The sequence below is a fragment of the Diabrotica undecimpunctata genome, chromosome 8 (assembly GCF_040954645.1).
Source record: "Diabrotica undecimpunctata isolate CICGRU chromosome 8, icDiaUnde3, whole genome shotgun sequence".
In the NCBI taxonomy this organism is placed as follows: domain Eukaryota; kingdom Metazoa; phylum Arthropoda; class Insecta; order Coleoptera; family Chrysomelidae; genus Diabrotica; species Diabrotica undecimpunctata.
The window spans coordinates 27,576,257-27,588,440 of record NC_092810.1 but is presented as its reverse complement, the minus strand read 5'-3'; the positions used below and the strand labels follow the sequence as shown (position 1 = coordinate 27,588,440).

The 12,184-nt window shown below is 32.1% G+C and overlaps 1 protein-coding gene across 1 annotated transcript in view; it reads right to left on the bottom strand.

The window, feature by feature from the left end:
* The window catches only part of LOC140447333 (para-nitrobenzyl esterase-like), a 44,975-nt gene that overhangs the window by 14,406 nt on the left and 18,385 nt on the right, over nt 1–12,184 (bottom strand). The window contains exons 4-7 of the mRNA XM_072539934.1: nt 10,342–10,489; nt 9,708–9,893; nt 5,389–5,579; nt 2,890–3,070 (exon numbers count right to left, since the gene is read on the bottom strand). Of these exons, the coding sequence (XP_072396035.1) occupies nt 2,890–3,070; nt 5,389–5,579; nt 9,708–9,893; nt 10,342–10,489 (706 nt within the window). The remainder of the gene's footprint in view (nt 1–2,889; nt 3,071–5,388; nt 5,580–9,707; nt 9,894–10,341; nt 10,490–12,184) is intronic.

The window sequence follows — 12,184 nt, the reverse complement described above, 5'->3', positions numbered from 1 at the left end:
TGACATGGAATCAACAGCGACGAATTTGACATACTTACTGGAGTCAGACAGGGATGCGTGCTTTCTGCGTTTCTTTTTAACATAGCAGTAGACTATGTTCTTTCCAAACTAGACTCCGACACAAGAGGGATACAATGAACGTTAATCTGCCTGTTAGGACAAAGGTTTCAAGATGTGGCTGATTAATTGGAAACACTTTCCACTGAAGCCAATAAATTAGGTTTGAAAATCAATTCAATTTAGTTCAAAGCAGCATTCAAAGCCCTTGGAGAAAAAGAACATATAACAAATAAACAGCACTATTATGAAATAAATGAACCAACAAAAAGAATAATTGAAGAAAAAAAGCAACTATTCATAAAACGGCTTACTAAAACACAAATAACACAACAAAAGAATGAAGAATGGGAAAGGACCTGCTTAAATATTGAAACATACATAGGAGGTACAAGAACTTCGGAGTCATGGAAAGTACTAAGAGGATTGAAACAAAACTCAAAAGAAAAAATTAAATTGGGAAATATACAGGACAAAGAATGGAAGGATTATTACAAGGAACTGTTAACACAACAAAGATCACAATTGATTGGAAAAGAAAACAGGTGAAGACGAAGCAGGTTCCCACAACAAGAAATAGAAATAACAGATAGAGAAATGAGAACAGCCATAAAAACAATCAAAAATAAGAAAGCACCGGGACCTGGAGGCATCTCACCTGAGCTTATAAAAGACGGATCAAAAAAATTACACCGGATGATACAATGGATATTTCAGAAAGCCATAAGTGGAGAACAGCTTCCAAAGGAATGGACGGAGGCATATATGACATCTATGTTTAAGAAAGTAGATAGAAAACGATGCAAAAACTACAGAGGAATAAGCGTAATATCATCAATAGGAAGATTATATGCGAAGATACTGTGAGAAAAGATAGAGCAAGCGATAAAAGGCAAAATCGGGGAGGATCAGGCAGGCTTCACGGCAGGAAGATCATGCATAGACCATATATACACACTGGAACAACTTTTGGAGAAGAAAAAAGCATAAAATAGAGATATACATTTGGCACTTGTGGACCTGAGAAAGGCGTATGACTCTGTACCAAGGTCCGAACTATGGGAGGCAATGTACAAATTAGAAATACAGACGAAACTCATAGAAGCTACAAAAGCTCTGTATAAAGAAAATAAAGTTTCCATTAAAATGGGAACAAAAATCATAGGAGACTTCACCCCAACAAAAGGGCTCCTGCAGGGTTGTCCACATCTCCAACCCTATTCAAAATATAGAGAAAGCCTTGACTACATGGAAAAGAAAATGCGAAGGCATGGGAGTACCGGTACAAAAAAAAATACCTATATACGTTAAGCTTTGCAGACGATCAAGTAGTGATTGCACAAGACCAAGACGACCTCAGCTACATGATGAAGAAACTACAAGAAGAATATACCAAGGCTAGCCTAGATATTAACCTCGCGAAAACAGAACACCTATCTGCAAGTGCAGAAGACATAGAAGTTCTACAGATTGATGACAACGTAACAATCAAAGGAAATGATAAATTTAAATACTTGGGGTTTATAATCACGAAAAAGGCAACAACAGAGGAAGAAATTACACAAAGATTAGGACAAACAAGAACAGCAATCCGACAACTTAATATGGGGCTGAAAATTGGATTATAAACAAGAAAAACGGCAGTAAGATAGTAGCAACAGAGATGGAATGCCTGCGAAGATGCTGCAGAGTAAGACAGGCCTAACCGATGGAGAATGAAATAGCAGAGAGAAAGAGAGATGGAAACGGTTGAGCGAGGGAAGGCAGTGAATACTGTAGAATCCCTGAATAAATATGAAAATCAATATTAGTAAAACCAAATCCATGAGAGTAAATGCAAGAAACAACACGCTATTTACTATCAACTACATGCAGATTGAAAACGTGGAAAACTTTACACATCTTATAGTACACTCATAGAGGATCATATTCGTATGAGGATACAAAAAGCTTAACAAGCATTCATCATGCTCAACCCTGTTTGGAGATCTGGATAGTATACTATAAGGACAAAGATCCGCATATTCCAGTCAAATGTCATGTCTATTCTACTCTACGGATGTGAAACCTGGAAAGTGACAAGAACAATTACAGATAAACTGCAGGTCTTTATTAATAAATGTGTACGACGAATTGTTTGTATTTTCTGGCCTAATGAAGAAATTGAAGAAACGAAGATCTACTACACCTGACCAAATAAAAAAGGGTAGAACATTAAATAAAGTCCAGAAAGTGGGGTTGGATTGGTCACACACTCAGAAAAAATAATTCCTGTGTTGCAAAGATTGCCTAGAGTGGAATCCCAAAGGAGGAAGAAAAAGAGGTCGCCCAGTACAAACTTGGAGAAGATCCATCATGGACGAGATAAGAGGTCAAGGAAAGTCTTAACTCGAGCTTTCTGAAAAACGGAACAAAATCGATTTACCAAAAATCTGCACGCCATAGAAAGAAAGTTTAAATTCTGCGTTTTTAGTCATACTTCAAATGCCTCATATTTGTTGCCAAAAATCAAAATCAAATTTTTATGTTATAGGTTTTGAAGACTAGTCTCCAACAATGGAAATTTCACTAATATTGGTCAATGAAAGTAATAAGTTTTATTGATTTTACGAGAATCGTAAAAAATGGCAAACCTAAGTTCATTTGTGGCAAAATACAAAAAATAAACACGAAATCTGCACTCTTTACCTTTAAAACGCATCTTGATTATTGTCGATAGGACACTCTGATCAAAAGATATCGATTTTTTACGAACACACGACGTATTTATTATGGATACGAATTGCAAAATTAGTCGTAGTCAAATAGTTCCAAACAGTTAAAGGAACTTACTCAAGATAAATAGAGACTCTTCAGAATTCAAACCTATTAGAACTGGTACAAAGTTGAATTCACCATCAAGAATGGCACTGTGCATAGGTCCAGTCACCGCAGCGGTATCCACGTCTTCTTCAATAACTGGTTTCCAGACAAGGGATGTCATAAATCCTTGCGGTCTATTTCTAGGGTAAAACTGCGAGAGTATACATATTAGTCATAAGTTATAAATATGTAAATATATATTAATGTGATATTAAAAGTCAGAAATGCGCCAAGCAATTAATTAGCTAATTAATTAATTAATTAAACTTATTTAAATGATGCAATTACGATTTTATCACACTATTTAATTCTCTTATCTCAGGGTTATATTCGTGCTTCAATATCTATACTTTACATATGATAGGTAAGGTCTGAGGAATACCGGAATAATAAACATATATAATACAAAATTATATATTGAAATAAAATTCACACTCAAATATCTTAAACAAAAAATATCTCATACAATGATTATCAAAATTTTGTTCTACGTACGCGAACCTTCAAACATTAATGTTATATACTACATAAATTAAAATCTCAAATCAAAATTGTTGTTCTATATATCCTGATAAATATTTCTATCCTTTCTGAAGCAATAAGAAAAAAAAACTTGTTGATAAAAAAATATTGACGAATGGAAAATAATTATCTCTCTGATGATGAGTTGTCCTAATCCTTGTTCTTTGTAGCCTACACTATCGATTCTTAGCAGTTCCCTAGTTAATCAGCAATCTTACAACAAATTATTGCGAGCCTCTCGTCTTCAATGATCTCCTTCAGATGCACGTGTCGTTCAACAGATGCCAGTCTCTTCTCCTCTCGATAAACTGAATCTCTCGTTCCGGCCTAAACAGTGACTCTTGGAATATATAAGTAGAAAAGTATGACTTACAATGATAACACTTTAATAATCGCGGCAAATCAAGAAGAAATGGAAGACATAATGAGATGTCTGAAGGAGAAAAGCAAAACATATGGACTAAAGCTAAATAGGAGTAATACAAAGATTATGATAGTAGACAGAGCTCGGAATATTCTTTAACACATTAAAGAAATTGGTAAATTAAAACTATTTATTACTTCAAAGCCCCAAAATATACCTGGGGTCCCTAATAACAAATGACGGAGGAGTGTGACAGAGAGAGAATTTGGAAAAATTCTAGTATAACAATACACACAAAACTAAGGCTGGTAAGGGCACTCATTTTTCCCGTAGCCACATATGCATCCGAGACGTGGACCTTAAAGAAAGCGGATAAAAATAAACTAGACGCTTTTGAAATGTGGGTATACCGCCGCATGTTAAGAATATTCTAGATTGATCATCGTACTAACGTATCGATATTAGAACAACTTAAAATAAAGGATATATTGTTTAAACAAATACAACCGAGATATTTGCAGTATTTTTGACACATTGCTAGAAGAACAGAAACGATGGAAAAACTGATAGTCGAGGGTGGAGTTGAAGGAAAGAGACCTAGGGGAAGATCTCCAAGCCGTTGGGTAGATCAAACAAAAATATTGATTAACCAAGGGCTACATGAAGCCAAACAACTAGCCCAGGACAAGGAAGGATAGAGGGAAATCGTCTCAATCGTCGTCAAAAAACTGTAAAGGCCTGATGGTGTCACCACACCCCAAAAGGGATTAGGAATGAGGAGGAGGAGGATTTTTAATTTTATCATTATGGATACTCAAAGTTTTGCATTTGTTCCATTAGCTAATGCGCTGGTAAGTTTTTCTTAAATATATATGATAAAATGTTTTTTAAAAGCTAATATTTTAGATGAGTAAGATTGCTGTTATAGTACAAGGTAATGAAACTGAACAAAGGTTTATTAAAAATGTTTAAGTTGATAATTAAAATGTATTTATCAAATTATGTAAATGTTACAAATGTTCTTAATAACAAAAACATTTCAGTTGACATCCAAATGTCTGAAAGTCTCAGGAAAAAGTGTGCGAAAATATAAAAATGGGCCTAATACAACCCTCACATTAAAGAAGAAAAGTCGCAAAAGGAAATTAACGACTGACAAATGATAGCGTCAAAAATCAAATTCGATTAGAAATTTATCCCATGTATGAAGAAAGTAAATTTCTATTATAAATAAAAAATATATTTTATAACAAAATTAGGCTAGTACAGATTATATCGTTGAATTGCACCAAATGTAGGCAACCAACTTAAAGATTTGGGTAAAATTTAGCTTGAGATTTTTAAGAATAGTTTCAATAAATGACTTAAGTTTAGTCCAGAATTTAAAGGTTATCCAGTTAGTCGGTAATTAATAAAGTTCTATTTTATTTACGTTTGTTTACTATTAATATTGGTTATGAGCACGTGTGCTTGGTTGTATAGTAATTTCCAGCCACGTCTAGTCTGTCAAAAACTTCGCAAAAAAATAGTTATAAAATTCACTAGACAGTTAGAACTGAGAATAGCGAACCGACTATACTTACCGTCGTCTGTAGATTTATTATATCTGCCATCGACGCTTCTTGTAACATGGCCAATAAATCGCTAGATTTGCTGGAATTAAAGGACTTATTTAGTTGTCTGCCATATTCAAATGCCACTTCTCGATCATTTGACGGGTAGAAGAACCCAGCCAATGGCGAGCCACTTTGTTGAATGATTCCACTAAATAAACCTATAAGCATAACATTTTTTACGTTTTATTTGTTAATATCAAATAGAGATAACAAATTTAAATCAGAATAAAATTAAAACCAACATTCAAAATGTATCTCTTTTCATTGGTTTTCGTAAACTAATCGTCTAACTTTTTAAGTAGTCCACTTGGGGTCTAAATTTGTGATTTCTTATTATTCTATTATTTTTTCTATATATTCTATTCTATTATATTCTATTATTTTTTAAACACTTAGTTTTCTCATTGCTACATACGTAGTTAACACATGGACTCGAAAAAAATCGATTAAAGTAAGATCGAAGCCATCGAAGCCTATCGTAAGATATTGTCACTGAAAATTGTACAATTTTGTTGACAAAGCTTACAAAAAGAAAGAAAAATAACAATAACAATTTAAAATTTACTGAAATTACATAAATCGTCAATATCACAAAATAAAAGGTAATAAAATACACAATCCATTGCAAAATTTAAATAAATTGCAAATTGCATAAGGAAACCTTACGAATTAATATCTTTGATGCATGTGATACTCAAATATACAGGGTGTTTCAAAAAGGTATGTCATAAATTAAATCACGCATTCCGGGGACAAAAATAAATTAATTGTATCCAACTTACATTAGTACAAAAGTGTACACAAAAAAAGTTACAGCCCTTTGAAGTTACAAAATAAAAATTGTTTTTTTTTGCATTATCCCTAACCTAAACTACTTGACATTTTGTAATAAAAATGGACACGTTACTTTCTTGATCTGAAAGTATTTTTTATACAAAAGAAACAAAAAAATCTATAAGCGCACAGAAAAATTTTAAGGGGGATGTGCAGCCCTAATTCCTCCCAAACTTTTGAGTAGGTACGTTCAAGTCAAATAAATTTTGTGGCATCATTAGTTTAACACATTATTTTCAAAATTTTTTTGCCTTTTATCACTTTTTTCAAAAAACACTTTTTATTGATTTACGGCCCTTTTCATTAACCTTTAAAAAATTACGTGCAACTAAATAAATGGCTTAAATGAATTAACAAGTACCAAAAATGTCTATAACCTCTATAAATATGATATTACAATAAATGTTCAAAATGACCCCATTTTCTTCAATACACATTCGGTATCGTTTTAATAAGGAAAACCGAATGCGCTGAAAAATCATATTTTTCTGACGAAATTGATTTGCAGCTTCAATAATTCTTTATTGAAAATATAGACAATCCTATCCAAAAAATCACTGAAATTATAGTCCACGTTCACAAAGGAAAAGTACCACCCAGAAATCAAGCACACATTTTGGAATTTACGAATGTTCTGAGCGGAAAAAATCCTACGTAAACGTTGGGATTTTGAGGATGGTTTGTTAAGAGTGTTAAACTTGGTATATACTGCTTCATGATCAGATAGTCCTGCATTAACAATTGTAGAGCGTACATCAAGCGGTGAGAAATCTAAGACGATATAATCAATTATGGTAGATGTTGTTTTAGTAATTCTTGTAGGAGAATTAACACAAGCAACACTGTAATTAATATTTAAGTCACCGCATAGAATTTTTCTGCTTTTATTGAGCAGGTCTTCTAATAAATTTAGCAGGTTCTGAAAAAATGGTTCCGTGGAGGAATCAGATGATCTATAAATGCAAAAAATGTATAGATTAAGATTCTTATTATAAATGTGAGACTACAGAAGAGTTTCATGCGTGTCCTGGACATAATATAGAATCAACATATCAATTCTGCAAAATCTTTATATAGCAGGGAGACTTTTTAAAGAAAAGTAAACCGAGCTTACCTTAATTACTTCGTCCACATAGTCAGAAGAACGGGATCTATGAAACTATCGATAGTAGAAGGAGAGGTAAACTTTATTCATACATATTGCAAATTTTCAACACAAATAAATTATCGAGGCCTAATACGCACGTTTTCCGACGGTATTCTCCTCTCATTCTCCAAGAGACTATTAAATATAATTTATCGTTTTTAGCGAGAATACGTGTCATTTTACAGGTCCAAACTGCCCAGTCTGATTATATTAAAATTGTAGCATGTTGGTTTGTATTATATGTTAATAAATTTAGTCTTTTGTAACGTTATATAATTTATTGTTGAGTTATTTACTGGTCGTGTTAGTTTTTATAAGTTTTATAGTGTGTAGTCAACTTTCAGTAACCAAAACAAAGTATTTATTTATTAAAAGTAAAAATAATCAATTACCTTAGGTTATAGGAAGATAAATATAAAAAGAAAAATGTCAAGCAGACAAATTACTTGAGATTGATGTAACTTTTAGTCCACCTTAAAAAAGACCAGTAAAGAAACATTTTGACGTTAGAACGAAGGAAATGATCATAAATGTATTTAATACGGAAATGAAAGGACAATATAAAGTCGAAAAGTGCGATTTCTATTAGAGTAGTAGCAAAAATAGGTACTGATATTGTTTCTGCATTATTTTAGAATGCACGTTTTCCCTTTATTTATCACGTATTGTGTTTTTATCTATTGTAGGCATGTGCAGCCGCAGTTTACGAAATGTGGTTTAAGAACATTTATATACGGGAACATTGTCGACACCAAAACCAATTGAGCATCGTTACAGTAATATTTTTATATTAATATAATAACTCGCTTGATGAATTTGATAAAGAAGCAATAAGAATAATTCACGAATTCTTTTTTTCGAAATGAAATACCCACAATAGATAAAGTCCTGGGAGTTGTTAATGAAGATTCGGTTTTTTCCTAATTTCAAAAGAACTACGTTTTTAGATTATCGAAAAAATAAATTTCAAGTTTAAACGTCGTCAAAACCAGCATTTTGATAGACAGGGATGAAATAGTCTCATGAAGACAAGAATTTCTGATCAAAATAAAGTAAACTTTTCCACTTCAAGTAAATTTTAAAATAACTCAATAATTTTCAGGAAAAGAAAAGATACTAATAATTTGTCACATTGGCAGTGAAGATGAATTTGTTCTAGACGCGCTGTGGAAGTTCGAATAAAAAAAAGTAGGGACAACCATGAAGAGATGAACTCTTTTGAAAACTGGTTCACCAATATACTGCCCCGACTAGAAAAAACTCCATCATCGTATTCGACAACGCATTTTATCGTTCCAGAAAAATGGAAAAAGTTCCAACTACCACTTCTAAAAAGGCTGATAATCTACGCGTGACTGAAATGAAAAATATAGGTTTTAAGGACTCAATGTTAAAAGTAAAACTGATTGCTAGTGTTAAGGAATATAAGGGACAATATAACAAATACATTATTGATAAGATGACAAAAAGTCAAAACAAAATAGTTTTAAGGTTACCTCCATACAAATGTGAGCTCAATCCGATTAAACTCATCTGGGCAGAAGTGAAAAATTATGTAGAAGCAGAAAACAATATTTCTAAATTTGAAGACATGAAAAATATGTTTTATGATACAATAAATAATATTACTTTAACTATATGGCATAAATGTGTACAACACGTTGTACCAAAAGTCAAGTCCAGAATGTCTAAGTTAAACAACATAATAGAGACCCATATCAAACCAATAATAATAAATTCAGACGAAGAAAGCTGCACATAATGTAGCTCCTCAGGCTCTGAGTAATTAAAGTGGCAAGTATTTATGGTTTAAAAAACTTATGATTATGCTACTTTATTCAAAATATTTTGTTATATATATCTTAGTAAATGAATATTTTATTCTGACCCATTTTTCTTCAATGGAAGATAATATTTTACTCACAGTTAAACTTCCAGAAAATCTTACATTCTTAATTTCAAGAAGTAAATATTTTTAAATATTATATGATACACCTCAGTACGACCCTGTTTGACTTTCACGTACAATTGTTGACAGTTGACAGTCTAAGAATATGTATTATGAATGAACTGCAGAAGGCCGAAGACCAAGACGAAGATCTTCAACACGATGGGTAGACCAAATTAAGACTCTGGTGGGAAAATCACTACATAAAGCTGCCACAGGTTCTTAGCGAATGAATATAGCAGCCTAACAATGAGTAAAATTTCACCACGCTCTGACAAAAACTTAATTAATGAGAAGGAAGACTCTCTCTTAGGTTGTTGATATATTTTATAGGAGTTTATAGATTAGTATACATACCTCGAGCTGATTTGCTTAGTAAATGAAATCCGGCAGACATACTTCCACCACTTTCACCACCAACAGTAACTTGTTTTGGATCGCCTCCAAAGGCATTAATGTTATCGTGTACCCAATGAAGAGCAAGAAGTTGATCCTTAAGACCCAAGTTTCCAGGAATATTATTATCAATCGTTGTTAAGAATCCTGTAATAATTTTTTATTAGAAATATTTTACAAAAATAAATACTATATCAATATCATTAAAACCTACTCTTTCATTATAAAGTATCAATTGTATAATTGGCAAGCTGGCAATTGATGTCGAGTTCGAGATTAAAGAACAAAACTTTCCCAGAGGTGAAGAGCTCCATTTGATCACATATGGAAATAAAACTTTCCATTAATAAAGCTCTTCATAAGTACCAACTATGTGCTTCCCAGAGGTGAACAGCTCCATTTGATCACATATGGAAATAAAACTTTCCATTAATAAAGTTCTTCATAAGTACCAACTATGTGCGTAGATTAATAATATTAAAATCAGCCAAATATATTTTAATAATTAATTATTTAGGGCTTTCTATAGCCTGTGGTTAATTTTTTAGAGTATTTTATCTTATACCTTATTAATAAAAGATTTTTATAAACTTACCTAAAGCTCCTAGCCTATAGTTAATTGTAACAATTACAATATCATAATCAATAAACAATTTCGGATTATAAACGGAACCAAATCCACTTATGAAACCTCCTCCGTGAATCCAAAAATATACAGGTAATAGCTCTTGAGGATTAGCTTTCTAAAAAAGTTAACGAAACAGGCAAACAAATTAAAATGAAAGTGCAATTAAATCGATGTTAATATATTTGGTAATGTGTTTTACTTATATGATCTACATTACAAATACTAAAGAAATTATTCAACGCACAATATGGAAAAACTTTAAAAGGAGCGAACATTATAGAAGTGCAGATTAAGACTGTGATTCAAACTGGATTAGATGCAGCCCAACTGCAGCGGTAATTAAATTTAATAATTTAATAAAAAGCAAGGAAACCGTGATGGAATGAAACTATGGAGATGGTCTAAGCGCAAAACTGAGTATGACTTCGCGAACGACATACTGGACATTGACGGTTTAATTCTAAACACAGCACGTTGCAGTTGCTGTAAGAGTGCATCCTTTGTATAGGATATTATTAGGTTAAAAATATGACATAACGACTATAGCTATTAACTGCAAATTTGTTAATTACACATAGCACCCACACAGAAACACCAAATATACTTATACTCATGAACACCTACAGTGCTTTCAATGGAAAATTACCAGATACTTTTCTGGCTTATCATCTAGTGAAAATGTGTGCTGCATCTAATGTGCTCACCAACCCCGATATGTAATACTGTCGTGCTCATGAGATGCATAGCACTGGGTAAGTGATGTGACAATGCCTGATAACATTTCGTTGCAGCTCGTTAAAATAAAATGGACATGGAAATAAGAAGAGATGACCCAGAAAAAGTCTCAGGAGTCAGTGACTCTTATTAGTCTACAAATAAAAATATTACGAACATAAGTACTAGTGAAGTTAATGCAAAATAATCACAGGGAAGGTCCTGCAAATGTTGTGTAGATCAAACCTCAGAAATTTTTGACCATGACTTAGACGAAGCTTGCTTGGAAAGTTTTGTGTAGACTGTAGACCATCTATAGATTTATAGAGGGAAGAATTAAGAGCCAACATGCTGAAGTACATAAGGTATATATATATATATATATATATATATATATATATATATATTGTTGTGATTTGCTTATAATTGTAAATCTACTTATATAGTCTGAAAAGTAATAAGTTTATCTTTATCAAACAAATCAAAATCAAAAAATATCTCAGGGCTGAAAATAATTATTATATATAATTTTTTTATTAAAACGTGGCTTCAAAGTATCTTCTGCTAGTTCCATTTAAGAAAGATAAACAAAAAAAAAAAGAAATACTAGACAATCAATTCTGATATTATAACAATTGTCCTTTATTTTAAAATATATCAAATTAATTGAAAATTCCGTTGAGGATAAATCTTACACCATACACTATAAATAGAATAATAAAAAAAATATAATCAATTATCCATCAAATCACACATCCCTTAATAATCAATAAGGTTTAACTACACATATTTCTAAATCAACTATCTCTTAATATAAAAATTTTAATTATTAATTTAATTAATATAAGAATTATTGGTTCCTTTGCTTGGATTTTACCACAATCTCCAAACTCCAAGATAAACAAACTGCTTCCTCTCAGACACAACGAAAATATATCTGTGTGTACTTACACAGTAATGCCTCTATTTCTACTGGCATTCGTCTCTGCTTACCACAATGGCTGCTTAATTTTCCACACAAAACACTAAACACTACTTCTTATAAATTCTCAATTACAATATCTTTTCTACAATATCAGAAAACCACTAAAAATTA